The sequence below is a fragment of the Notolepis coatsorum genome (assembly GCF_963971535.1).
Source record: "Notolepis coatsorum genome assembly, chromosome: 2".
Taxonomy (NCBI): domain Eukaryota; kingdom Metazoa; phylum Chordata; class Actinopteri; order Aulopiformes; family Paralepididae; genus Notolepis; species Notolepis coatsorum.
This window is the reverse complement of record NC_140166.1, coordinates 162,935,130-162,961,557: the sequence shown is the minus strand read 5'-3', so window position 1 is coordinate 162,961,557 and position 26,428 is coordinate 162,935,130. Positions and strand designations below refer to the sequence as shown.

The 26,428-nt window shown below is 43.6% G+C and overlaps 2 protein-coding genes across 2 annotated transcripts in view; both read right to left on the bottom strand.

The window, feature by feature from the left end:
• The window catches only part of LOC311223958 (1-phosphatidylinositol 4,5-bisphosphate phosphodiesterase gamma-1-like), a 135,669-nt gene extending 122,914 nt beyond the window's left edge, over positions 1-12,755 (bottom strand). Inside the window, 1 exon segment of the mRNA XM_084308734.1 lies at positions 11,403-12,755. Coding sequence (XP_084164860.1) covers positions 11,403-11,685 — 283 coding nt within the window. The 5' untranslated portion in view covers positions 11,686-12,755.
• Positions 12,756-17,501: 4,746 nt separating this feature from the next.
• The window catches only part of naprt (nicotinate phosphoribosyltransferase), a 44,842-nt gene continuing 35,915 nt past the window's right edge, over positions 17,502-26,428 (bottom strand). Inside the window, exons 11-13 of the mRNA XM_084308735.1 lie at positions 24,310-24,467; positions 19,905-20,012; positions 17,502-19,581 (exon numbers count right to left, since the gene is read on the bottom strand). Of these exons, the coding sequence (XP_084164861.1) occupies positions 19,495-19,581; positions 19,905-20,012; positions 24,310-24,467 (353 nt within the window). The 3' untranslated portion in view covers positions 17,502-19,494. The remainder of the gene's footprint in view (positions 19,582-19,904; positions 20,013-24,309; positions 24,468-26,428) is intronic.

The window sequence follows — 26,428 nt, the reverse complement described above, 5'->3', positions numbered from 1 at the left end:
ATTAGTACATTACATAGTATATTGTATGGTAACTCAGTTACTTCTATTCTGCATCGAACATTGTACATATGTCTATACTGAACACTGTGACTTCTATTTTTACTTCTATTTTACATGCTATACTATATTATTTCATACTATCTTGTCTAACACAGTCTCTGGAGCGAAACAGTAAGAAGCATTTTGTATAAAAGTATTCTGTACTTCTGTATGACAACAACTATTAAAGAAACTTGAAACTTGAACTTGAACCCATCCCTACTCAATGTTGACAAGACCAAGGAGCCGGTCATGGACTACAGGAGAGGGGGAGAGAGGCCGGACCCCGTCAACATCAACAGGTCTGCTGTGGAGAGAGTCAGCAGCTTCAAGTTCATCACCGAGGACCTAACCTGGGACGTGCTCACCGGCCAGGTCGTGAAGAAGAGGAAGAGGACCTCACCTGGGACGTGCTCACCAGCCAGGTCGTGAAGAAGAGGAAGAGGACCTCACCTGGGACGTGCTCACCAGCCAGGTCGTGAAGAAGAGGAAGAGGACCTCACCTGGGACGTGCTCACCAGCCAGGTGGTGAAGAAGAGGAAGAGGACCTCACCTGGGACGTGCTCACCAGCCAGGTGGTGAAGAAGAGGAAGAGGACCTCACCTGGGACGTGCTCACCGGCCAGGTCGTGAAGAAGAGGAAGAGGACCTCACCTGGGACGTGCTCACCAGCCAGGTGGTGAAGAAGAGGAAGAGGACCTCACCTGGGACGTGCTCACCGGCCAGGTGGTGAAGAAGAGGAAGAGGACCTCACCTGGGACGTGCTCACCGGCCAGGTGGTGAAGAAGAGGAAGAGGACCTCACCTGGGACGTGCTCACCAGCCAGGTGGTGAAGAAAGCATAGCGACGTCTCTGTCACCTCAGGCGGTAGAGGACATTTGGCATGGGCCTTTCTACAGCCTTCTACAGGCTTCTACTGGCTTCTACGGGCTTCTATAGGCTTCTATAGGCTTCTATGGGCTTCTACAGACTTCTACTGGCTTCTACAGGCTTCTACAGAGGCACAACCGACAGCATCCTGACTGGATACATCACGGCCTGCTCTGCCCTCGACCGCAAAGCGCTACAGAGGGTCGTGTGAACAGCCCGGAACATCAGTGGTTGTGAGATCCCCTCCATCCACGATACATGTGAACAATGTGTCAGCTGAGCCTGCAGGATTATTAAGGACCCCAGCCAAGATCCCAACCACAAACTCGCCTTGGATAAAAGCATCAGCTAAATGACTAAATGTATATGTAACCGTTTCAGCTGTTGCCGTCCGTCAAATGGTACCGCAGCCTCCAGGACCCGGACCAGCAGACTCCAGGACAGTCTTTCCCCAGGCAGTCAGACTCATGAAGAAATAACACCAACAGCCGGCTACCAGCCTGTGACTGAGGAAAGAAACAGTGCTATTTCATCGCTGTCTCTGCTACTGATTAGCATAATACAATACCGAGTTGCACACGCGATTGATTTGCACACACTACACTCGTATTGTAAATTGATGCTAGTCTTTATTTGTCATTGCTATGACGCACATTTCGTGCACATTTTGTAACCATATACCGTTATTTATTGCTTCTTTTGTACTACTTTGTGTCGATGCTGCTGCTAGGCCTGAGAAGCCGGGAAACAAAGAGTGTCACTCCTCTACGCTGTTAAAAGATAAAAGGATGTGACAAATGAAGTCGATTCGCATTCTGTAAGTAACCCAGCCTGATATTTGACGTTTGCCACAGCTACACCAGTCCAGCAACAAGACCACGCATGATAAGGGCCGTTCCTGTGACTCAGATTATAGATGGTTACACCTACTTTCAGGGATATCCTGCCTTGAATGAATTGAGGATTTTTCCTTTTAGATACACAGATAAGCTGATGAATGTAGTGTGGGAGGGAACTTGATGACAGAGAGGAAAGAGGCGGTGTCTTATCAGTCAGCAAGTTAGTAAACAGCCTGCCAGTACGTTCTCCAGTCAGTCAGTCAGTCAGTCAGGCACTCAGTCAATCAATCAGTCCCATCAATCAAGTCATCCCTCAGTCAGTCAGTCAGTCAGGTCATTGTTCAGTAAAGTTGAGTCAGCCACTCCATCAGCCAATCAAGTCAGTCATTATCATCAGTCAGTCCGTCTGCCATCATTCAGTCAAGTCATTCACCTAGTTCAAGTTTTCAAGTTTCTTTATTAGTTGTCATACAAAAATACAGAATACTTTTATATGAAATGTTTTTTTCTGTTAGTCCATCAATATGACCGTCAGCCTGTCAGTCTGTCAGCCAGTCAGCCAGTCAGTAGGTCGGTCAGTCAGTCAGCCAGTCAGCCAGCCAGCCAGCCAGCCAGCCAGCCAGGTCATCAGTCAATAGGGTCAGTCAGTCAGCCAGCCAGGTCATCAGTCAATAGGGTCAGTCAGTCAGCCAGCCAGGTCATCAGTCCGTCAGTCAGTCAGTCAGTCAGTCAGTCAGTCAGTCAGTCCGTAAAGTAAACATGTCAGACAGACAGGACCGTGGAGGCTGGGTGAGGAGGAGTCAGGCTCTCTGTGGCAGCCGCAGCAGCCTGTCTGTCTGGACTAGAGTTTACTGAGAGGGCGACACGCAGGAAGCTGAGGTCACAGGGGCAGGATCTGTCTGTCTGCTGAGGAGACATGACAGCAGCCTCGTCATAATGTCTGTGTTGGTGGAGGGAGGCGCTGTGACGGAGTGTGAAGTAGCTTCATAACACTGTAGTGACCTGTGAATATACACAGTATACATGCTGTATATTCAGAACAGATAGAGATAGGCTATATGGGACCCAGATACACTCAAACATACCCATACAATGAATTGTCTGTCGCCCCCACAAACAAACAAACAGACACAAGCAAACACACAAAAATACCCATACAATGAATCGTCTATCTCACATACCCACAAACAAATAAACACAGGCACACACAAACATACCCGTACAATGAAATGTCTATCTCACGCACACACACACACACACACACACACACACACACACACACACACACACACACACACACACACACACACACACACACACACACACACACACACACACACACACACACACACACACACACACACACACACACACACACACACACACACACACACAAATAATAAACACATGCTCACACATTCACACGTGCACAAATCATAGCCACACAATGAACTGTCTATATCGTACACAATTACACAGCTGTATCATATGCTCATGGGTCATGTGCCCCATGACAGCACCGATAGAGCTCATGCTCACCGTCCCAGTTCACATGTGCTGTGTCGCTAGCTTCTGTATCTGTATGTATCTGTATGTATCTGTATCTGTATGGAAAGACAACATGCTCTAATGCATGCGCACACACACAAGCATATGATATACAATTCATTCGTTTGTTGTATATAAATAGGGATGCATAAATACCACTTATACTGCTGAAACAGATTCCGAAGACTATAACCTTTCGGGAACCAATCCGATCCAACAATTTTTCTGAACAGTGTATAGACTTAAGACCATCAATCCGGGGTCTTTGGACAAAATATACAATACATGTTTGTCCATTAGAGACATAACATGCTTCTAAGCATAAGAAAAAATGCAGCAAATCAATCCACGTTGCTTTAATTTCATGTCACGCGTAACTCCATGATCAAGAAAGCAAAAAAAAATCATCAATGACAAAACTTAGGAAAACAAAAACAAACCATGTGAACTTTGGAAATGACTCAATAATCAACTAAGCTGCAGTAAAAAACGTAAAATCAGATTCTCAAACATAAACATAAAGACGAACAACACGCTCATCACAGACAAGCTGGATGTAGCCAATTACTTAAACATTTTCTTCACAAACATAGCCACAACACTGGTAAACAAACTACCCTCCCACTCAGGGCATTATGGGGTAGAACACATAGTAGCATACTACAAGAACCTAGGGGTCCACAAAGACGACTTCAAACTGGAAATGGTAACAACAGATGAGGTTAGGGCTGGGCGATATGGCAAAAAATTATATCGCGATAACGATATGATAATGTTATCATATCATTCGAGATCGATAATTATCTAAATTGTTATAAGTAAAAAAAAAAATGATATATATATTTTTTTTAAACAACAGATGTATGTTTATTTTGCAGCAATTATTTGTCGTTGCCGCCATCTTTAGTGTTACATCCCCTCACACTCCAGTTCTCAGGCTGCAGCTGGTTTAAAAGCTAAAGTAAACCGGCTTCTCTGCTGGCTGTGGCTCCAGGGGAGTTGAACAGTTCTGGCTCTGCTAGTTTCTTTTCTATCTTTTGGCGCTTATTTGGTGGACAAACCACCAAACATGTGCACCGTGACTCGTGACTAGAGTCTAGCTCTGCTAGCACACATAGCCTACTGTGTACAGACGGTTTCAAACTGTATTTTAAATTAGAAAGCAAACTAAATAAATGGACAAGAGAAAAATAAATCTCAATTTGGTCAGCATTGTCATTTGGACAAGCAAAGCCATTACTTTAAGTTGCAGGCAAGAAAGACAAGTCTGTCCACTGTCTCTGGTTTTAAAACTGCCCTGTTGCAGGTCACAAAAAAAAAAAAAAAAACGATATATATTTTTTTGATATATTTTTTTTTATATCGATTATTAAAATATATCGCGATAATTATCGTTATCGTTATATCGCCCAGCCCTAGATGAGGTACTCAAAAAACTGAGCGCCCTCCAACCTAACAAGGCCACTGGCCATGACAACATCCCCTCCAAATTCCTCAGAGACTCAGCAGCCGCCATCACCCCAGTCATCACACACATAATAAACCTCTCCATAAAACAGGGACACGTCCCCAAGGACTTCAAAATTGCGAGAGTAACACCCCTGCACAAAAAAGGCAGTAAATTAGACCCAGGCAACTACCGCCCTGTTTCTATCCTTACCTCCATCTCGAAAGTCATGGAAACATTTTTATACAAACAGGTCGAAAAATACCTTGCGGGAAAAAAATCTAATCTACGAATTCCAATCTGGCTTCAGAACATCCCACTCCACTGACACATGCCTTCTCTATTTAAACGACCACATCAAACAAGAGGTGGACGCGGGCAAATACTGCGGCATGGTCATGCTGGACCTACAAAAGGCCTTTGACACTGTCAATCACACCATTCTGATTGACAAGCTAAAAGCAATTGGTTTTGATAGTCTATCAGTGAGCTGGATGCAATCCTACCTGGAGGGGAGAGAACAGATGGTGGAGGTAAACGGTACGGTACCCTATCCCCCCCCTCACAGTGAGCTGTGGTGTTCCACAAGGAAGCATACTAGGACCGCTACTGTTCCTAATTTATGCAAATGACATGTTGTCAGCTTGTGACTGCAACTTGTTCCTGTTTGCGGACGACTCAGCCCTGCTGGTCTCTGACAAGAACAAGTTACAGGTTGAAAAAACCCTCAGTTCAGAACTACAGAACAGAGTCCATTCTCTTCGGTTCAAATAACAAACTCAGCAAGACCGACGGCTTCTCAGTTACAGTGGGTGACAATATTGTCACAAGGAAAGAAGAAATTACCTACCTGGGTTCCATCCTAGAGGCAAATCTTTCCTGTGACAAAATGGCATCCAATGTAATAAAAAAGGTCATCCAACGAACTCGATTCTTGTACCGGATCTCCTCACTGGTAAACAAGAATACCCTGAAGACTCTGGCAGGAGCACTCATTCAAGGGTACTACGAGTATGCTTGCACCTCAAAGGCGCTAAAAACAAAATTACAAACATCTCAAAACAAACTGGTCAGACTACTGCTTGACCTTACTCCTAGAACCCACCTCACCCCTGCCCACTTTGACAACCTAGGATGGCTTAGAGTAGACGACAGAGTACAGCAACTTGCAATGGGCCTGGTCTACAAGATACACTACACGACCAAGGTACCCATGTACATGTCAAAATACTTCCCAAAAGTCAGTGAATACCACGATCACAACACCAGAGGGAGCTCCACAAATCATGTTAAAGCCAGATTCGGCTCAAACAAGGGACTAAACACGTTTCACAATTATGCCACATCAATGTGGAACGCCCTACCCAAAGCTGTAAAGGAATGTGAATCACTACCCACTTTCAAAAACACTCTCAAAGAACACCTACGGGAGACTGCAATTCGAAACTGGCCCCTGTAAATGTCCTAACACAACCCCATCCAATGTACAGTAAATGACCAAGTATGGTTGTCAATATTCCAATGTACAGTTTTGCTTGTACAGTTGTACAGTGTCCCCCCCCACCCAACCACCTCCAATGTACAGTCCCCCCAACCCCACCCACCTACCCAACCTCCTCCAATGTACAGTTTCTACGTCAAATGTATATACTCTCTTTTCTGGACTCTTTTCGTATCACAAACAGTACTGTATTTGCAAATCTGGTATGTCATAAATGTATAGACGTAGCAGTACTGTCTATCTGTATGTCATGTATGTCATATATGTTATGATGAATTGAAAATGGGGGACCCTGATGTAAACAAGACGAAAGTCTTTCTTTGGTCTGCATCCCCTTCACAATTGTATGTATTGAGCTGTACTGTACTGTACCCATTCTGCAATCTGTTAATAAAGTTTTCAATCAATCAATCAAACTTAGTATTAGTATTAGTCGAATAGTCGACTAATACTAGGACAAGCAGAGGACAAGAAGCCTTCAGTCGACTCCTTCAGACATTAAGCATGGGGGGGGGGGTCGACTATCAGCACATTTTGGCCAATCAAAGTCGACTATACAAATTATTAGTCGGGGACAGGCCTAGACTTTAGTAATGGGGAAATTCTCTGATACAGATACCCTATTTTAGTCCAGTAGCGGTACCAGTATCTGTACAACCCCTACTATGTACAATACAATATATAATAGAGCTCATTGGTGACACACACACACACACACACACACACACACACACACACACACATACACTCGCGCACACACACACTCACACACACACACACACACACACACACACACACACACACACACACACACACACACACACACACACACACACACACACTGGCTGGTTGTGTTACTAGCAGCATGTTCTCAGTTGCTTCAGCCTGGGCTGTCATTAGAGCATGTTGTTTTCATACCAGCTCACCGCCACTCTGCAGATAGAATCTGTGTTATGGTTACAGATTCTGTGAGTGACACAACACGTAAACTGTGGGAGACTGGAGAGACGGGTGCTATGGGGTCACGTGATGACCCTGATGTGGGTTCAGAGAGGAGCACGTAAAGGATCACTTGTCATTATCATTCTAATATAGGCCCGCAACCATTGGGTGGGTCTTTTTTTTATCCTTACAGTACAGTACAGTGTACAATTCTGGTATGAGTGTCCCCCCGTGGGAATTTAACACATAATCGTGGCTTTGTTAGCTGTGACCACGGCGGGAATTGGAACCCATAACCCTGGCAGTGTCATGTTCTACCCACTAACCTACACAGAACAACAATTAATTATATTCTACACTCACTCTCTCACCATTATGTTTTATCCAGGATAATCACTCTCTCTCTCTCTCTCTATTCAAATCAAATCAAATTTAATCAAACATTTATTTATAAGGCCCGACAACACACGTTAATGTCCCCATGGGCCGTACAGGTCTTCTTTAACACTTTGAGTGCCGGGACACGTCTTTTCACGTCTTTGCTGGCCATGCTAAAGTTGCCGGGGGACGCTGTACAGCGTCCTTATATCAATATTTCAAAAATCTGCGATCGGATTCATTTTCCCCCTCCGCTGGCCTGAGATCCACCAGCAGGACCCACTGAGCTCTCTGGCGGTTCAGGAGCGCCATCTGGTGGCCGATCGGCGCAATCGCCAAACAGGATGTTGAATAGAGGTTGTCATGACGACCGTAGTACTTCCGGGCGCTCGCTATAGTTCATGTGACTCTGGCTCGTCACGCTACACGGTGATCGATTGGCAATAACTCGATAAACAACATGATTTGGACGTATATACCATTATACAAGCTGGAGATGGACCGGGTAAAAATATATCCCATAATAGGAAAATGTATACTCCACGCTCATCGCCCAACGGCGCGAGGAAGATACGGTAAGATTCAGCGTTATTTTTCAATGTCTTCTATACTAACTGATCTGATGAACATATGACCCACATTAGATGAATGGTATAACGCTGCCCACGGAATTATAAATGCCCCCTCGGCCATCCGGTCAACATCAGATGACGTGTAGTAACTTCTAGAACCATGTCCAGTTGGAATTTTTTATATCGCGCCGATTGCCATCAAACTGTATTTCATCATCAATATAATGCATTTGGGGCTATATATCACGTTCTGGAGAAAGCTGCAGAAAGAGATGAAAACATACTTATACATTAGACCAGTGGTTCCCAAAGTCGGGGTCGCGACCCAAAGGTGGGCCGCGAGCAGCCACGGATGGGCCGCGAGATGATTTAAAAAAAAAAAAAAAAAGGTTTTTTTATTTTTAATTTTTTAATTTTTAATTTTTTTATTTCATTTTTTTTTGTCAGGTCACTGAACTTAGAAGCAGGCCAGGACAGTGTTTCTAGTTGTATTCTAAAATTCTATTCTATTGTATTCTAAAATGTGACTATATGGTTTTATATTAACTTAATAAATAAACAAAAACGAAAAATCTACTTATTTCAACGAACATTTCAAACTAAATAACAGATTATGCACATAAAACGCTGAAAACAACCGAAGCAACAATAGTATTTTAATGAGGCTATTATTATTATCATTATTATTTTGCAACAAGTTAGCCCTCTCATAAATAGCACATATAAATGAATAACTAACTTGAACTAACTTAATAGGATTGAAGTGATATTTGGCTTAAAAAATCGGTCGCATGAAAAAAAAAAAAAAAAAAAAGGCCAGACGATGTGCATTGGGCCGCGGCTCTCTGACGCCTTATTTTCTGGGCCCCGGCCTGAAAAGTTTGGGAACCCCTGCATTAGACCATACTTTACTATGAATATGTGAATGAAAAAGTTTAACGTTGCTACACAATGAACAATACATATAGGACTTTGAATGGGCCCTAATAATGGCAATGTAGCAATAGAATTTAAAAAGTTATAGCCCTGCAAAGAAGGGGACTTTCTCCATAGACAAATAGCGCTGGCAACCTACGGTTGATAATGAATTTAACCCATGGCAGCCAAAGTGTTAAACAAGTCAAGAAGAAAACATAACAATAAGTCAAGAACAGAACAAGAACACCATAAGGTCCAACCAATTTAAAATAAATGCAAATAAATGAAAGAATGCAAGCACTCCTAGACATACCCCACGCGAAGGTAAGGAAAAACTCACTAAAACCTAACAATAGGGAAAAATGCTCCACAGGCAGTGTGGAGGAGAGAAACCTTAGAAGGGCCATTCAAGGGGGGATCACCCTTCTTAGATGTCGGTGATAGTAGTGTTGCAGACTAACAGTTGGTAAGCATGCACTCAAGTGTGTAGTGAAACACAGATGAGTGCATGCAATAGCAACTGAACATTTTGAAAGATTAAAGATAGAGCTGATAGCGATAGCAACTGAACATTTTGAAAGATTGAAGATAGAGCTGATAGCGAATCTATTTGAGGCACAGGGGCGGCGCAAAGAGGGTCGCGTCCTCCCCGTCTTAATCTTAGTCTTATTTAATCCAGGATACTCTCTCACTGTCTCTATTTAATCCAGGATACTCTCTCACTGTCTCTATTTAATCCAGGATACTCTCTCACTGTCTCTATTTAATCCAGGATACTCTCACTATCTATCTATCTATCTCTCTCTCTCTATATATATATATATATATTTAATCCAGGATACTCTCTCATCACTGTCTCTATTTAATCCAGGATACTCTCTCACTGTCTCTATTTAATCCAGGATACTCTCTCACTGTCTCTATTTAATCCAGGATACTCTCTCACTGTCTCTATTTAATCCAGGATACTCTCTCACTGTCTCTATTTAATCCAGGATACTCTCTCACTGTCTCTATTTAATCCAGGATACTCTCACTATCTATCTATCTATCTATCTATCTATCTATCTATCTATCTATCTATCTATCTCTCTCTATATATATATTTAATCCAGGATACTCTCTCACTGTCTCTATTTAATCCAGGATACTCTCTCACTGTCTCTATTTAATCCAGGATACTCTCACTCTCTCGCCCTATATTTTATCCGGGATACTCACTCTCACTCTCTCTCTCTCACTTTCTCTCCATCTTATCCAGGATACTCACTCTCTCTCCATGTATCCAGGATACTCACTCTCTCACCCTCTACTTTATCCAGGAGGATACTGAGAGGTTTATTCAATGTATGTGATGTATAGATTGGGGGGAGATGACCACAGCTAAAACGGTGCCGGGTCAGAGAGGTCGAAATGTGCTTGGCTTAGAAGACGGTGATAGAACGGTGGTTCAGGATAGCAGCACACTGCCAGCGAGGGTGTTTGTTTTGAATTCCGATTGAAGACACAACAAAGATAGCACAGGGCACAGAGGCAGAGCGCGATGGAGGTTTTGACAGAGAGAAACGTTTTGAAATGTGTGTAAAGGTTAAACGCGGTTGTCATGACAGCGCGTCGCATGACAACCAGAAGAGGGGCGGGGCTATCGTTGCTATGACGAAGATCTATAAGTCGAACAGTGTTTCCGGGTGTGAGGCAGACCAAAGAAACAAATCCCACAGGAGGGAAGAGACCAAGAGACTCTCTCCTCTTATCACAGAGGGGGGGGGGGGGGGAAGGATGCCACATCATCATTAGCTTCGGCTACCACGAGGATGGTCTTGGCTGACGACCAGGCCTGACCACCAGTGGACTGAATAGCAAATGGACAATAGACTGAACACACCGAAAGATCATTAGAATAGACTCTTCAAGGACAATACAATCTGTTAACATCTGAGCTGAGGTTTCTGTTTATATCAATAAACAACTCTTTTCCTCATAAGGTATTACGCTGTGTCGAAGTGTCGAATTCTTACGGAGGTGGAGAATTATTATGGTTTGCGGATCGTACTAACGGGGAGAGATAAGGATTATATTCAGCCAGTATCTGAGACGTCAGGACCATTAAAATTACACAACGCAGAGGAATTGGATGGAGAGAGGATAACACAAGAAGACGTGATACTGGCCAGATTGATCAGGATCTAACAATAATCTCTCTCTATCTCTCTCTCACACCCTTTACTTTATCCAGGAGGATACACTCTCACACTCTCTCTCTCTCTCTCTCTCTCTCTCTCTCTCTCTCTCTCTCTCTCTCTCTCTCTCTCTCTCTCTCTCTCTCTCTCTATCCACCATGATACTCACTTTCGCCCTCCACTTTGTCGGGGTTGCGACTCCACACTATCTGACGCGTGTCCTGTCTGATCTGGAAGGTCCTCCTCTCTGGCCGCTGGGACTTCTTCTGGTAGAACACCGTCATCACTGTGCCCATCTCCAGGCTGTGGAGGATGCGGGGGCCGGCCTCTGTCCAGTCCAGCATGCGGGAGGCCGTGGCCGGACCACCGCTGACCCCCATCATGCCGTTGGTGGCCTGCTCCTCTGCTGCACAGCCGTTGACGCTTGCTGTGCCAAACCGGGCGGCGCACATCTAATTCACTGCATCGCCGGGCACGACACCTGGCAGCAGAACTGGTGTTTTGTTGTGGTGGGTTTTCAAAATAAAAGTTGGGGGCCCTTCAGTTTGTTATTCATAGAGCTTTGCGCGATTATACAACATGCCCGAGTCAATACTGGTACCAAGCAGTCGTATAGCAGCATCAACAAAAAGAATGCCACCAACAAGGCAAGGAGAGATGTTTGTGTGCCACTGTAATTACAGAGAGTTCCAGTTGAACATTAAAATAAAAAGTAAAATACATAGGTCAGCAGCCACAGAAGAAGTTAAAACTGAGATTGTCTGAGATGTGTGTTATTCTCCAGTCGTCAGGGGTTAGTGTATCCCCCCCTGTTATCCTTTCCAGATGCGTTTGGCAGCACACCAGAGAGACCCACTCGGGGGAGAGAGAGTTGGTCTTCTCATCACCGCCGGGTCGAGGTTTCCACCCTTCTTTTCCTGCTTGCTGGCCCGCGGTGCATTCAGTCCACGGCGGTCTCTACAGTAACTAACTAGTCCCACTTGGCCCCTACTACTACTGATGCATCCCGCTGGCACACTGCAGCCTGGGTACACAAACACACATACAAAACACACCGTTCTGTCCCCAGCTTGCTTACAAAAATCAAGTCAATGCCAGTGACAAAGACAGCCGGTTATATAATAATAACGACTCGGACAAATACCCGATTGTAACGGTGGAGGTGCAGGGCGCAGAAGCGGGGCTGCGAGACGGACGGGTGTCGGTGGTTCCACGGTGGCACGGAGGAGGAGAGCCCGGTCGGGCAGGCAGCGCGCATGGATGGATGGATGGAAGAGAGAGCCGCTCGGAGCCCTGTGCGCGTTATTCCCATCTGTTGAACCATTCCGTTCTCCCTCCTCCTCACACACTCGCCGAATACATTCCCAACAAGCGCGGACCGCCGACAGGAGGAGGCATGCTCCCTTCGAAACAACACATCGCGGTATCGGGATTTACAAATCGGGAGGAGGAGGCGTGCGGAATTGTACACAGCTGCCCCTGTCTGTATCTCAAGAGCGCGTCTCCCCTTCTTCGCTCAAGCCGCGCCAGAGGTCTTGTTGAGAGGAAGTTATAGGGCTCGCGGACCGGGAAAGCTTGAGCTGATTTTTTCCTGTAGTATTATTTGAGTAAAGCGATGAGGAGGGAGTGGAGGGACTGAACGGCAGATGAGAACCGGGGAGGAAGGGGAGAGAGGTGGATAAACGGCGACATCCACGGGCCCCGAGGAGAGGTGCAGCTTCTTTACGTGGAGAGGTCAGGAGTCGGACTGAACGGCCCCCGCGGGTCAACGCTGTGGAGTGAAAGTGATGTCAAGACTGGAGGTCCACACACCACCGTGACCGAGGTCAACGACGGGTCAGACCAGACGGTGTAATGAATTACCTGTTTGTAGGCATATGACACAAACTACGAAAATCTAGGCAAAATTACGGAAAAACAACATAATGCAATTAGGAATAATAAGGAATAGTGAAATAATTTAAGGTTAAAATAAGTTAAAAGTGGCTGTTGAACCTGTAACCCAGAATGTGAATCGGATCAGCCCATTCGATATGGGATTAGATTAGATTGATTGATTGATTGATTGATTGATTGATTGATTGATTGATTGATTGATTGATTGATTGATTGGAATATACAGATGCAATGGAAATGGTAGAGGTGGTCAATTTGATCGCAGGGGACGGTTGGACAAGAAAAGTGTCCCTCTTTAGTCAACATATGCCTTTAGTCTATGCACCTTTAGCAGGTGCAGATTTTATTTTATTTTATTTTTTACAACATTTTAGATTTCTTATTAAATCTCGGCAGTAATCGATGGTACTGAAAAGAACAAGACACTTAACACCAAAATTTAAAAAATCTGGTGTTCCAGTAATGTCCAGGGGCTAAAACAACAACAGCCAATCAAACAAACGACCAAGTTAAATTATTGGAATGAGAAATAAGAGTTGGCTGCTGTCACATAATATGCTGCCTGCTATAGCTTTGGAGGCATCCTGATGCATTCTGATTGGGAACAAAGCGTCCAAATTCAGTTTAAGGATTTAAAAATAAGTTCTGCTCAAAATCAACAGCAGTGTTAGATTCCGATCAATCAGCCAGTATCACCTCTTCATCTGTTTGGCTTGTGTTATCACCTCTCCATCCGCTGACTCTGCGTTGTGTTTATTTCTTTGACGTCTTCTCATACTGGCTGTACAATCTTTGTCATTCCCCTTTAATGCAACTCCGTAACCATAAGTATTCGACACTGGACAGCGTAGTACCTTTCTTGAAAAACGTTGTTTACTACATAAACAAAAGCCTCAGATCAGATGTTATCAGATTGTATTGTCCTTGCTATCGTCTCTTCTGCTGTTCAGTCCAATAGTGGCTAAGGCCTTGTCGTTAGCCAAAACCCTTCTCCCGTTAGCCGAAGCTAATGATGATGTGTCATCTTCCCTCCCCCACCCCTGGCCAGGGTGAGAGGGATGAGAGTCTCTGATGGTTCTTCTCTCCTGTGGGATTAGTTTCTTAGTCTAACTCATATGCGGAAGAATACTTAGTTATATGATCTTCGTCATAGCAACGACGGGCCCGCCCCCTTTCCTCGTTACTATGTGACACGGCCATCTTTGACCACAGCTATTTGACCCAGATCACTATAGCAACGGCACTGTTGATATCATCCCCCCTCTGTGATTACCCTGCTATGTGGCGCCAGCACTGCTGTCGACACTTGACCTTGATGCCTCTGTGGTGTCAGTCTGCTACAACACACTCTCTGCCTGCCAGCTTTTAAGATCTATAGATCCGTCTCAGTAGACGCTGTCACCCACCGATATATATATATATACATTATATGCATATAGAAAAACATAGACATCCTTAATCAACCTTCAGGATCAACAAACTACTTGGTTTTTCAATTAATTAGGCTGTTGTTTGGACGCTTACCATTTCACCTCTCTGCTCTGTTTCACCCAGCTGATAATGGCCCTCTGCCCAGTTTGACTGGAGACAGACATACATGCTAAAAATTATGATGATAATGGTATTATCCTCTTAAAGCTCATCTCTATATATCGGTTATAAACCAAATGAAAATCATCGATTTCCTTCAGCGGCCTATAGCTCCTTTAATTGTTTGTTTATTGTAAGGATGTTTAAAAATATATATATATATATTTAATCATGATGCCCCCTTCAGATTCCTGTGACCCCAGCATTTAAAACACATATCACACACACACACACAGTAAACTGCATTTACCAACAACCTATTACCTACATGTAAAAAAAAAGACGGGATCCATAGGCACTCAAAATGATATGTAAGGAAAGGTTTGCTAAACACTTATTCACCATATAGAGCATTGGCCTAGTTGAACTCTGCTAACCTATTACACATACTGAATGTATAAACGTTTAATTTCTCAGGTGGACAAGAATCAAAAGAATGCTGACGTGAGCCAGTCAATGACAACTCCGTTCAGCCTAATAAGTCGGTGTGTGTGACTTACTTTGCAGTCCAAAATTCCCAGTGACGGATTTTCATATAAAAAATCACAATGAAATATGATTACAATTATTTAGTTTGATTAGTGCTTTTAGTCTATAGGGACAACGTTTTTGGATCAGCTCAAGGTCGACAAAGCCCGGCGTAGAGTTCCTCTCGAAGCCAGAACACACAAGGTGTGAATTCCACCCGGCCAGGGGGAGCTGTAAAAGGTGCTGCGGGAAGTTGAGACATGTCCAGCAAGGTAGGTGGCATGAAAACGTTTTTCAATTTCTTTTTTCTTCCCCTAAAGAAAATAAACGTTGCTTCTTTCTTGTAGTACTGTGATTATAGATGACCTACATGTATTACCATCTTAATCTCAGACTATAGACTGGGGACACTTGTTTACTTCACTATGAATTGAAAATGGGGGACCCTGATGTAAACAAGACAAACGTCTCTCTCTGGTCTGCATCCCCTTAACAATTGTGTGTATTGAGCCGTACTGTATTGTACCCATTCTGCAATCTGTTAAATAAAGTTTTCATTCATTCACTCTTTCTAGTTACTTGTAGGTGATAGTACTACAGCCTGTCCCTAAATGCCTCAAGTGTAAATGCAAAATTCCAAATACACACATTTGAGCTCCCTGTGCCAAGAGTTGTAAAATACCCCTACGGGTTGTAGGGCTGATCCCTGATTGATTGATTAATTTATGAATGAGTGGAACAGTTACATTCCAACAGAACAATCACATAATAATTAAAAACTGATGGAACTGATGTGAATTCAGCCAGTGAGTCTGGAAGATACAGTGAGAAGCAAGAAGCGGAGCACACAGCTCCAACTCTTGAACACTGTGTGTGCGGTTGTGGGACGAGGATCAAAACAAACAGAACACCGGCACTCGCATATCGATAGCCTTCTATTTATTGTGGACAAAAGCGAGCGTGTTTCAGCAACAACAAAAAAGCCATCACAGGCGTAATCAACACCAGCCAGTTTTTTTTGCCCACAATAAATAGAAGACCGTTGATCCGTCGAGTGCCGGCATTGTGTTTGTAATGAGTGTGGAAGAGCCTTAAGGGGCTTCACCATCGATGTTGTCTGCTAGAATGGGATGAGGCGGTCGAGGAGGTGACATCACTGCTCAGCTATGCCTAATCAGCACCATATGTCTTCTGCTGGGTGTATCTCCACTGCTACTACCACTGGCCAGGGAGCAGCCAATCAGGATTCAAGGAAACCCTTCCCACTGTCTAGGGATGGGGGTGGAGGGGGGTCATTCAAAAGAAGGGGGAGAAAGTTTAGAGGTGTAGTAGTGTTGGATTAGTGACAGGGGGGGGGGGTCACGCAGACCCTGCTGATCAATTATTTGGACTGGTTTTACATCTGAATTGAATTGCATGTGTACGACACAAAACATACACACGCATCCGGCTACAGCAACAATAAGGCACAGAACAGTGCTCATCTCTTTCCCCCCTCAATTAAAACTCAATTACAGAGAACGCCGTTGGAACAGAATGTGACTGACTGACAGACTGACAAACAACAAGCTTGAATTATGGCACATCAGAACGTATTTAATAAAACCTCCAGTTCAAAACACATCACAACGAAGATAGTAAAAACAAACACGTAGTATTGGTAAAACACAGCAAACCGTGTCCAAATTCAACAGACGTCACGTCCCTGACACAAGTAATCGGTTAATTAACACTTTCTGCGCCAAAAACGTCGTACAACGGGTTTCAAGTTCATGCGAATTCTGCCAGATCACGGCGTACAACGTTATTTTGATCATATTTCATATTTTCACCATGGTATTCATATTTCCCTCACGGAGGCTGGTCTGATGCTGTGGAACTCGGCACAACTCTGCAATGCTTCAATACTGCCACCTGGTGGATGATCGGCGAGTTGCCAAACCGGAAATGCCGGTTGGATATCGGTGTGTCTCCTAAAAACATCCGGCCACTCGCTTATCGTTGCGGGACTCAAGACACACGTCCATGTGTAGCGATCGCTGCCATAACTCAATAATCGACATGATTTGGGCTGTTATTATTATTATACAAACCGGAAATGGATCGCCTCGATCCCCATCAAATAACTGGGATCTTTTTGCTCCAGTGTCATCGCCCAACGGTAAGAGGAGGCTGACGTTACTTTCAGCCTGTTTGTTTATTATTATCCATACAAACTGCTCTGATCTATATATCACCCATACTACATGAAGCATTTAACGACGATCACGGAATTATAAACGACCCCCCCCCCCCCCCCCCGTTCACCCGCGCATGATCAGTCATAACGTTTAGGACCATGTACAGTTGACATTTTTAATATAGCGTGGATCGGTATCAAACGGCATTTGATAATCTATATATGCATTTATGCCTATATCTCACGTTCTAGGAATTACTGCAGAAAACGATAAAAACATATTTATATTCTGGTATTTTATATTCTGGGATTTTTGTATGAATGTGAATGAAAAAATAAAACGTTCCTACATCCTGAACGATAGATAATGTCAATTTAGCAATACAATTTAAAAAGTTATAGCCCTGCAAAGAAGGTAAATATCTCCATAGGCTTAAACTGGTGGCAGTGATCAAACATTGATGGATATAAGCGTGGCAGTTAATGTGTTAAGGCAGTGTGCAAATTGGTCATGATAGAGATTGCTTTTCGACAGAAGTTTGGTCATGACAGAAGGCTTTTGACAGAAGTACGGTCATGACAGAAGGCTTTCACAAAAGTTCGGTCATGACATAAGGCCTTCGACAGAAGTTCGGTCATGACAGAGGCTTTTGACAGAAGTTCGGTCATGACAGAGGCTTTTGACAGAAGTTCGGTCATGACAGAAGGCTTTCGACATAAGTTTGGTCATGACAGAAGGCTTTCGACAAAAGTTCGGTCATGACAGAAGGCCTTCGACAGAAGTTTGGTCGTGACAGAAGGCTTTCGACAAAAGTTTCGTTCACGATAAGAGAAGGCTGAAATTCAAAAAAGTTCACACAAAATGTTCAGGAACACAAGAACCCCCAGTGAAGCAAATAAATACATCCAGATGGTGTGTGCGTCCCTCTACGTCTGTTATTAATTCCTTTTCAGTGAGGAGGAGCATCCGTTTCGTCAGACAGGGCCGATGATGTGTCGGTCTCCGGTCACATTTGTGTCCGTTTGAACCCCGGAAGAAAGGTTTGGAGAGGATGAAGTATTGGAACTATACATCACCGTCTGTTATCGAAGTTTTTTTTTCCTATTTTTCTGCAAACGCATGATTACGTTAGGTCCTAATGTAAAAACAAACCCAACAGACAGCAATACCTTCCGTCTGTTTTATCTCTGTTTTGTGATGTATTGTAGCCGGGCATTACAGGAAGACAGGGAGTACAAACACAACTAGAGTATCTAGAAAAGATATGGACATCAAACTGCAAGGTCAGTTGTTCCCAGGATAGTTGCAAAATACTGTAGCTTACTAATGAATAAAAGGTCGATTTGATATAAACTCTATCTCAAAGGAGGGAGGGTCAAGGCCACTTGATAGAAATAGTAATACAACATAGTAGACGTGCAAGCTACTGCATTTCACATACATAACCTCTTTGAAAGGCCTTCACTGAACGGGTCTTCATGTGCTTGTTAAAGTGATATACAGTAATATAATAATGCTTTTCTACTATGGCTGCCTCCTTTGTTGGTCAGTTAGTCATCTCTTTGTTGTGCTTTTCCTGTCATTTCCTGAAAAGTGATGAGCTGGTGAGCACCATATTTAACCCTTTCACCACTGCACTACTAAACGGTTAACCCTTTCACTGTGACAATGGACAGAAGGTTAACCCTTTCACTGCGACAATGGACAGAAGGTTAACCCTTTCTGGGCGACCGTCGGTAGTGTGATAGTAAAGGGTTAACCTTCTGTAGTGTGGCAGTGAAAGGGTTAAAAGATGCTTCCTCTGCACGATTCTACGTGTGAAATACAGTGTTACAGATTTGGCAATTATATCAACAAATCAGTTAGTCGACACAGTCCTATGATTAGTCAAATGAGAATTCCTTCCGTCGAGGACGGCCCTACCTACGTCATACTGTGACGCAGTCTATGTAGCTTCTTAAGTCCTTCTCATAAAACTACATTCTACTGAATCAGTTATACTGCATTATGACAAAGGCCATAATACAACTATGACCTATTAGGATATGAACGATGTGGGGGATGAGAACATCCGATTTGGTACATAAAGCGACAAGAAAAACGTCTATGAATGAAGAAGCGTCTCTGTCAGTTGGCCAACAGGAAGTTGCGGTCGTTGCAAGTGCCCCTCCGGATCTCTGTGATCAGCTTGTGGAGTTTCTCCGATAGCGCCACCTAGTGGGAAGACAGGATCACAAGTTAAAGAAACATACCGGCATTATGGGAATACAGTGTAGAGCAGTTGTAGACAGTGAAAGCAGTAGGTAGGTATAAATTGAGTATAGGCAACAGAGTTCAAAGTTTATGCTGTATGGGCCTAGGGTATAGGCAATGGAGTCAGAGCGCATTTCCTATAAAGTTGGTGTGTTCCTTTAAGTATGAAGCATTGAGTATGAAGATGGAAGCTCTGTGTGTGTGTGTGTGTGTGTGTGTGTGTGTGTGTGTGTGTGTGTGTGTGTGTGTGTGTGTGTGTGTGTGTGTATACACATGAGACTCACCGTGTAAGAGTCTGGTGCCTGCAACCTCTTGTGTCGAGGGTGCAGGTTTTGAATGGAGCTTTGGACTTGCTTTCTAGATTCAGCAGCAGTGCATAGAGGGTGTGTGATCTGGAAAACGTAGAGCATATAAGTCATATGAGACTTATGAGTCATATCAAATCAAATCAAATGTATAGCATCACAATAGATCCAGAACAAAAAACACCATAAAATCCACATATGAAACACCCCCAGACTTTCCCCAATGAAGATGAGGAACAACTCACTAAAACTTAGCAATAGGGAAATAAACAAGGGGATTGATTGAGAGGGAAGGTCAGGTTAGGCTAAGCATCAAACATAACATTAATGCAGCGTGTACAGTAACCAGTAGGAATTAAGCTGAGAAGCATTTGCACACTCCCATATTGGTCATTAAAAGGTCAGTAATTAGGGTTAAAACTGTGCAAAGTAATAAAAGCCTGGAGTTTAAGAGATTTTTGAAGTCCGTTCCAGGTAAACGGAGCAGAGTACACAAAAGCCCTCTTCCCAAACTCAGTGCGAACTTGTGGGACTGAGGTGGATAGAAAGTCCTGAGAACGCAAGCTGCAGGAAGAGTTTGATGCAACGGTAAGTTGTGTACAGAGATATAGAGGTAACAGTCCAAGTAATGCTTTATAGAGGAAGATGTACTGTACCAATGATGAAGCCTACAAGCAGGCAGGGACAGCCAGCCTACCTTCTTGTACAAAATGCAGAGATGAGTGAGAGATCTACAGCCAGTAATGATTCTTAGCGCACCATGATAAGTGCCATCCAGCATAAGCAACGAGGTACAACAGGCATTTCATATACAACACGTCACCATAATCGAGTACCGGTAAAAAAGTAGCAGCGACAAGCCTCTTTTTAGAATGAAAGGAGAAACAAGCCTCGTTTCTAAAATAGAAACCCAACCTTACCTTCAGCTTCTTAGCCAGGTTTTCAATATGTGGCTTAAAAGACAAGTTGTCGTCCAGAATAATTCCAAGGTATTTGAAAGTAGAAACAATTTCAAGAGCAATTCCCTGAGACGTACTGTAGTTACAGCAGACAGGGAATGGGGTTTCGCTTTTGAAAATACCATAATTTTGGTTTTTACCAGCATTTAGTACTAGTCTTAGCTGCAGAAGTTGGGTTGCTATTTGTTTAGAAGCAGCTTGAGACAAAGTTCCTGCACAACAATAGATTACAGTGTCATCCGCGTAGTAATGAAAATTAGCATTGGGTACATCTTCAAGTCATTTATATAAATTGTGAACAATAAGGGGCCCAACACAGAGCCCTGTGGTACCCCCTTGAGGGCAGACAGGACATTGGAGGTACAACCATCAACTTTAAAGGGGACATGCATTATAAATAGCCTTTTCCAGTGTTTAGCATGTTTTCCTAGCAATTGGGGATTATATCAATGTGGTCTGTGTCGTTAATTATCATATTGACTCATCAGTCTAGTTTCGAGTTCATGAGATCCTCCCTCACTCAACTAAGCTGTTCTGATTTGACGGTATTGCTGACGTGAATAAGGTACTGATTTGCAGTAACGCCCCCTCTATGGTTGTAGCGCATAGTGTAACCCGACACTTCCTCAAACGGGTTTTGACTGCGAGGCAGGGAGCGGACGAGCGAGAGAGAGGGAGGGAGAGAGAGAGGGACCCGTCTTCTCTCACACACACACACACAGAGCGTTTACACAGGTTGTGTGTAAGTGCTCTGTGTGTCCCTCTCTCTCTCTGTCTCTGTCTCTCTCTCTCCCTCTCTCCCTCTCTATCTCTCTCTCTCCCTCGCAGTCGGGAGCACCAGCATATCACTGTAATATCTTTGCGCATACTCCCACGCGCACGCCGTATTCCGATCCGTAACATAATATTCACAGGGGTATATATTGTCATTTGAAACAAGTTACCAATGCATTGTCCCGTCGGATTATGCCCACCCCCCGCTGCGAAATTAATTAGTATCCCCCTCAGTCTCTCTCTATCTCTCTCTGTGCCAGTCGCAGACTGTGTGGATGACTGTCACTCAAAGTGCTTATGGGCGGAGCCAGGTCAACACAGCCTGAAATCCAAAGGGAGAAAAATTTGGCTTTTGAGTACTTGATTAGAAATATAAAACAATGATTAAAAAAAAAAAAAAAAAAAAACGTACAGATGTGTTCAATAGACTCACAGGAACTGTGTAAAGTTGCCCAAATAGTGCTAGGAATAGCAATGCATGTCCCCTTTAACAGATTGGGTCCTGTCAGAGAGATAGTTACAGAACCAGCCAACAGCAGAGTCAGACAACCCTACACCAATTATTAACCTATGCCTCAAAATAGTGTTGCTATGGATGGAGAATAGAACAAGTGAATAATTGGTATGTATGTATATATACACATGTAATGAAACACATGTACAAAAGTCATATAAGTCACATACAATTCAACTCCATACAGCCAGACATTCAACTGTAAGATCTACACAGGCTTGAACGTTGTGGCTTGTTACATAGGTAGGTTGGCCATCATTATTATTGTATTTTATAATACCATGTTAAACATCAGGTTAGTATAGGTAAGTTATTTTGTATTTGTATATAGTATGGTGCTGTGTTCATGTTCACTTCATAGTAATCCCCCTTTCCGTTTCCCCTTCTCAGGTACCGCCCGCCCCTTCCTGTAGTCTCCTGAGTGCCCAGTGATGACTACAGCTGAGGGCAATTACTCATTAACCCTTTCACTGCCGCACTACCAACAGTTAACCCTTTCACTGTGACAACACACAAGGTTAACCATTTCACTGCCACACAACAGCAGGTTAACCATTTCACTGCCACACTACATAAGGTTACCGTCAGTAGTGTGATAGTAAAGGGTTAACCTTCTGTAGTGTGGCAGTGAAAGGGTTAAGGGGTGGGTGGATAAAACCTGAGATCCCACACACATTCATTGCCTTATGCCACTATCCTGGGACTGTGGGTGAACTGTCGTTTCACCCCGTTGTGCGTTGGTTCGTATTGTGCGTGTTGGTTTTGCTTACCACGTAGATCTGGTTTGTGTTATGAGACACTTTTGTAGTTCTTGTGTGTTGGAGTTATTGTTTTAGTGTTTATCCCTTCCCTTATTGTTAGTTTATGGGTTCCATTCCCCTTGTATTTAATAAATATTATTTACTTGTGAAAACGTTTTATTAATTCCTCCTGTCTGGGACGTGTGCTGGAAATGCACAGGCTGAGTGGGTTGGGGTTCACAACAACCCTCTTATAACTGTATTTTAAACATGTACATATGTGACACGGCTACACGTAGGCTGTCAAAAAGAGCCGTGAGGGGCTAAACAGAGGAGTAAACTCACTGTGACGCGCATCGTAAAATAATTCAGTTCCAAGTCCAAAATATGCGTTTAAACTATTTATTCTTTCACTTAATGAAAACACATGTAAATATAACACTGGTACCAGCGCTGTTGCGATACTGTTGCAATCTTTTGCGCTGTTGCATTGTTGCTCTCTTGCTGTCAATAGAAAATATACTCCCTGAGCTCACCCCCTCTCTCCGAAAATGTCAACACCAGTGAAAAGGTGAATGAAATCCCATATGAACACTACTATTGCCGCCAAAACCACAGTGAACACGCCCACCACCTAAAGTGACAATACAACTAACGATACAACACCATGAACCATAGAGAATACTGAAACATACATACAGTTCCCATGAATTACCTAGACTGTAATTACATTTTCTTTTTAAGTTTGCCAATAGGGATGTATCAGTAGTATTGGCAGTGGTAGTAGTCGTAATAGTAATCCAGTATATTCTTTTATTTTCTAAAAAATAAACCAGTTCAACACAGCTGGTAACCACTTTTGCTTCATTTCTTTGATGGCTCAAATGTATGCTCTAGTAGATTTTGTGTTTTGAGCACAAAGTTCATCATAGATCTAGCCTCTTTATTTTGCTCTCAAAGTGCACCAGATTGATGCTTTTAACTTTAAAACAAAAACAAAACAAAAAATCCGGGGGAACATGCCCCCGGAACCCCCTAGAGGGGCCGAGGTTCACCCACCACAGTCTCACAAAATCCTGTGGGAAACACTGAGTATATGATTATGGCTCCGACATTGAGGATATACTGTATACAGTATAAGCCAGGTCTAACCTTCAGCTTCAAGTGTTCAAGTGTCTTTATTAATCCCCTCGATCTTAATAACAACATGGGGGAGGGGAGGTACAGGCAGGAACAAAGATAATAATAGAAATAGTAGTAATAATAGAGTAGAACATAATAACAACCAAAGGTGACTGTGATTTACATCCAGACATCAGATCTGCCCCCCTCAGTACACTACCACCTGAGCCCCACGTCCCCCGGCCATAAGGTCCCGGTCATCAGCCGACCCTCACCTGTCCTTTAGTGAAGACTTCCAGGCGCAGACAGCCGACCTGAGCCGGGGTGACCGACTGACAGGTGCCTCCCTCCCCCAGGGGGTGACAGCTCACGCTCAGGCCTGCTTTGGGAGCAGGCTCCTCCGCCAGACACAGCAGGTCCAGGAACGGATGGCCTGCAGAGAGGTCCAAGGTCAAGGTCAACTTTATTTATATAGCACATTTAAAACCAACCGAAGTTGCATCAAAGTGCTTTACAATATAAAAACAGAGAAATACTAAGTAAAAATACAAAATACAGTATACACAAAATCAAAAGCTGCAATACATTAAAACAATCACGACATAACCGGGGATGTATGGCTTACCAAGCCTCAAAACGCCAATGAAAACAGGTGAGTCTTTAGCTGAGCTTTAAAATTCTCTAGGGTCTGAGCAGACCTAATTTGTAGTGGAAGACTGTTCCACAATTTAGGGGCAGCCACCGCAAAAGCTCGGCCACCTTTTGTTTTTAGCCTAGACCTCGGGACATTTAAAAGTAGTTTGTTTGATGACCTCAGTGCTCTAGCTGGGGTGCAGGCATGGATACGTTCAGCTAGGTACTGAGGGGCCAGACCATTCAATGCCTTAAACACAAACGGAAAGAGACGGAAAGAGAGAGAGAGAGACGTTTTCATTCCTGTTAGAATTAAATCTGACACCGACTTTATATGAATGAATGAATGAATGAAGTTTATTTTTCGGTCTTGTTTACAGACAAATAGAACACACCCGTGTGGACTTACAAAAGGAAAAGAAAAAAAGATCACAAATGTACATATTCAAGGCAAGCTCACACACAAAATCCAAAATCAACGACCAAAGAAAAAGGAATAGGCTGAAGCACATGCTTATTTTTGCCTATCCCTTACAAATTCTTAAAAACTAAATATATTTTAATATAAGAAAGAAAAGCTTAAAATATGCTGCAAGATATCATTTTTTGAAAGAAAAAACAAATGTTTGATGTTTTTACTCAAAACTGTACTCCTCGTCACCAACCCCGGAGCTGTGAGCTGGATTCGCCTGTTCGAATCCAGCTCACAGCTCCGGGGTTGTCACCAGCTTGGCTGGCCGTCTGCACTAATACAATTGGCTGTATTAGAGGGTGGGAGAAGCTGGCGGGGTGGGTCCGGGTCGTTGTAAACAGCGACTCCTACAGTTCGGTCGGGGCGCCTGCTAAGCGCGGATAGGACTTGAGGGGGATAGTATGATCCTCCCACACGCTACGCCCTCTCGATGAGAATCCGCGCTGCCAGGTGAAAAGAAGCGGTGATTGGCTGGACGTGTGTCGGAGGAAGCACGTGGTAGCCTCCACTCTCCCAGATGATCTGACTGTGGGGGGTAAGTGCGCAGCAACCAGGAAGGGACTGGGAATTGGCATACGACTAACATTGGGATGGGAGAAAATCGGAGGAAAAATGGAGGGGGAAAAAAACAAAAAAAAAAAACAAAAAAAACTGTACTCCTGAATTATTTTATCCTTTAAGGCTTTTTTAAATCTCCCCTGAGAAGTATATCTAAATAAAAGCAAGCGTTTAGTAGACCTGACAGAATACAGGCCTGCATTTCTGGATTTCTTCTCTCACTAGAGAAGTAGCAGTGGACAGTGGTCAATTATTACTTAGAAAGTATATAAATTGTTCAGAGACCTTTTATTCTGCATTCAAATGGTAAATGGTGCATTTATATAGCAGCTTTTATCCAAAGCGCTTTACAATTTGTTCCTCACATTTTACCCATCCTCTCACACATTCACACACCGACGGTGGAGGCAACCATGCGAGGTGCCGACCTGCTCATCGGGAGCTGTTAGGGGTTAAGTGTCTTGCTCAAGGACACTTTGACACGCTGCCCGGGAGGAGCTGGAATCGAACCGGGAACCTCCGGATTACCAGACGACTGCTCTACCTCCTGAGCCACAGTCGCCCCATTTAGGATGTAAATGCTATTTAATATAATTTAAAGCATGTAATGTGATTTCTTTTTCATTATTTAAAATCAGTGGAAGTACGGTGTATACAGTATTTATTACATGGCGTTTTAACATTCGCCAAAATGCTTGATTGTGATTGGTCAATAGCGCTCGGTTGCCCCT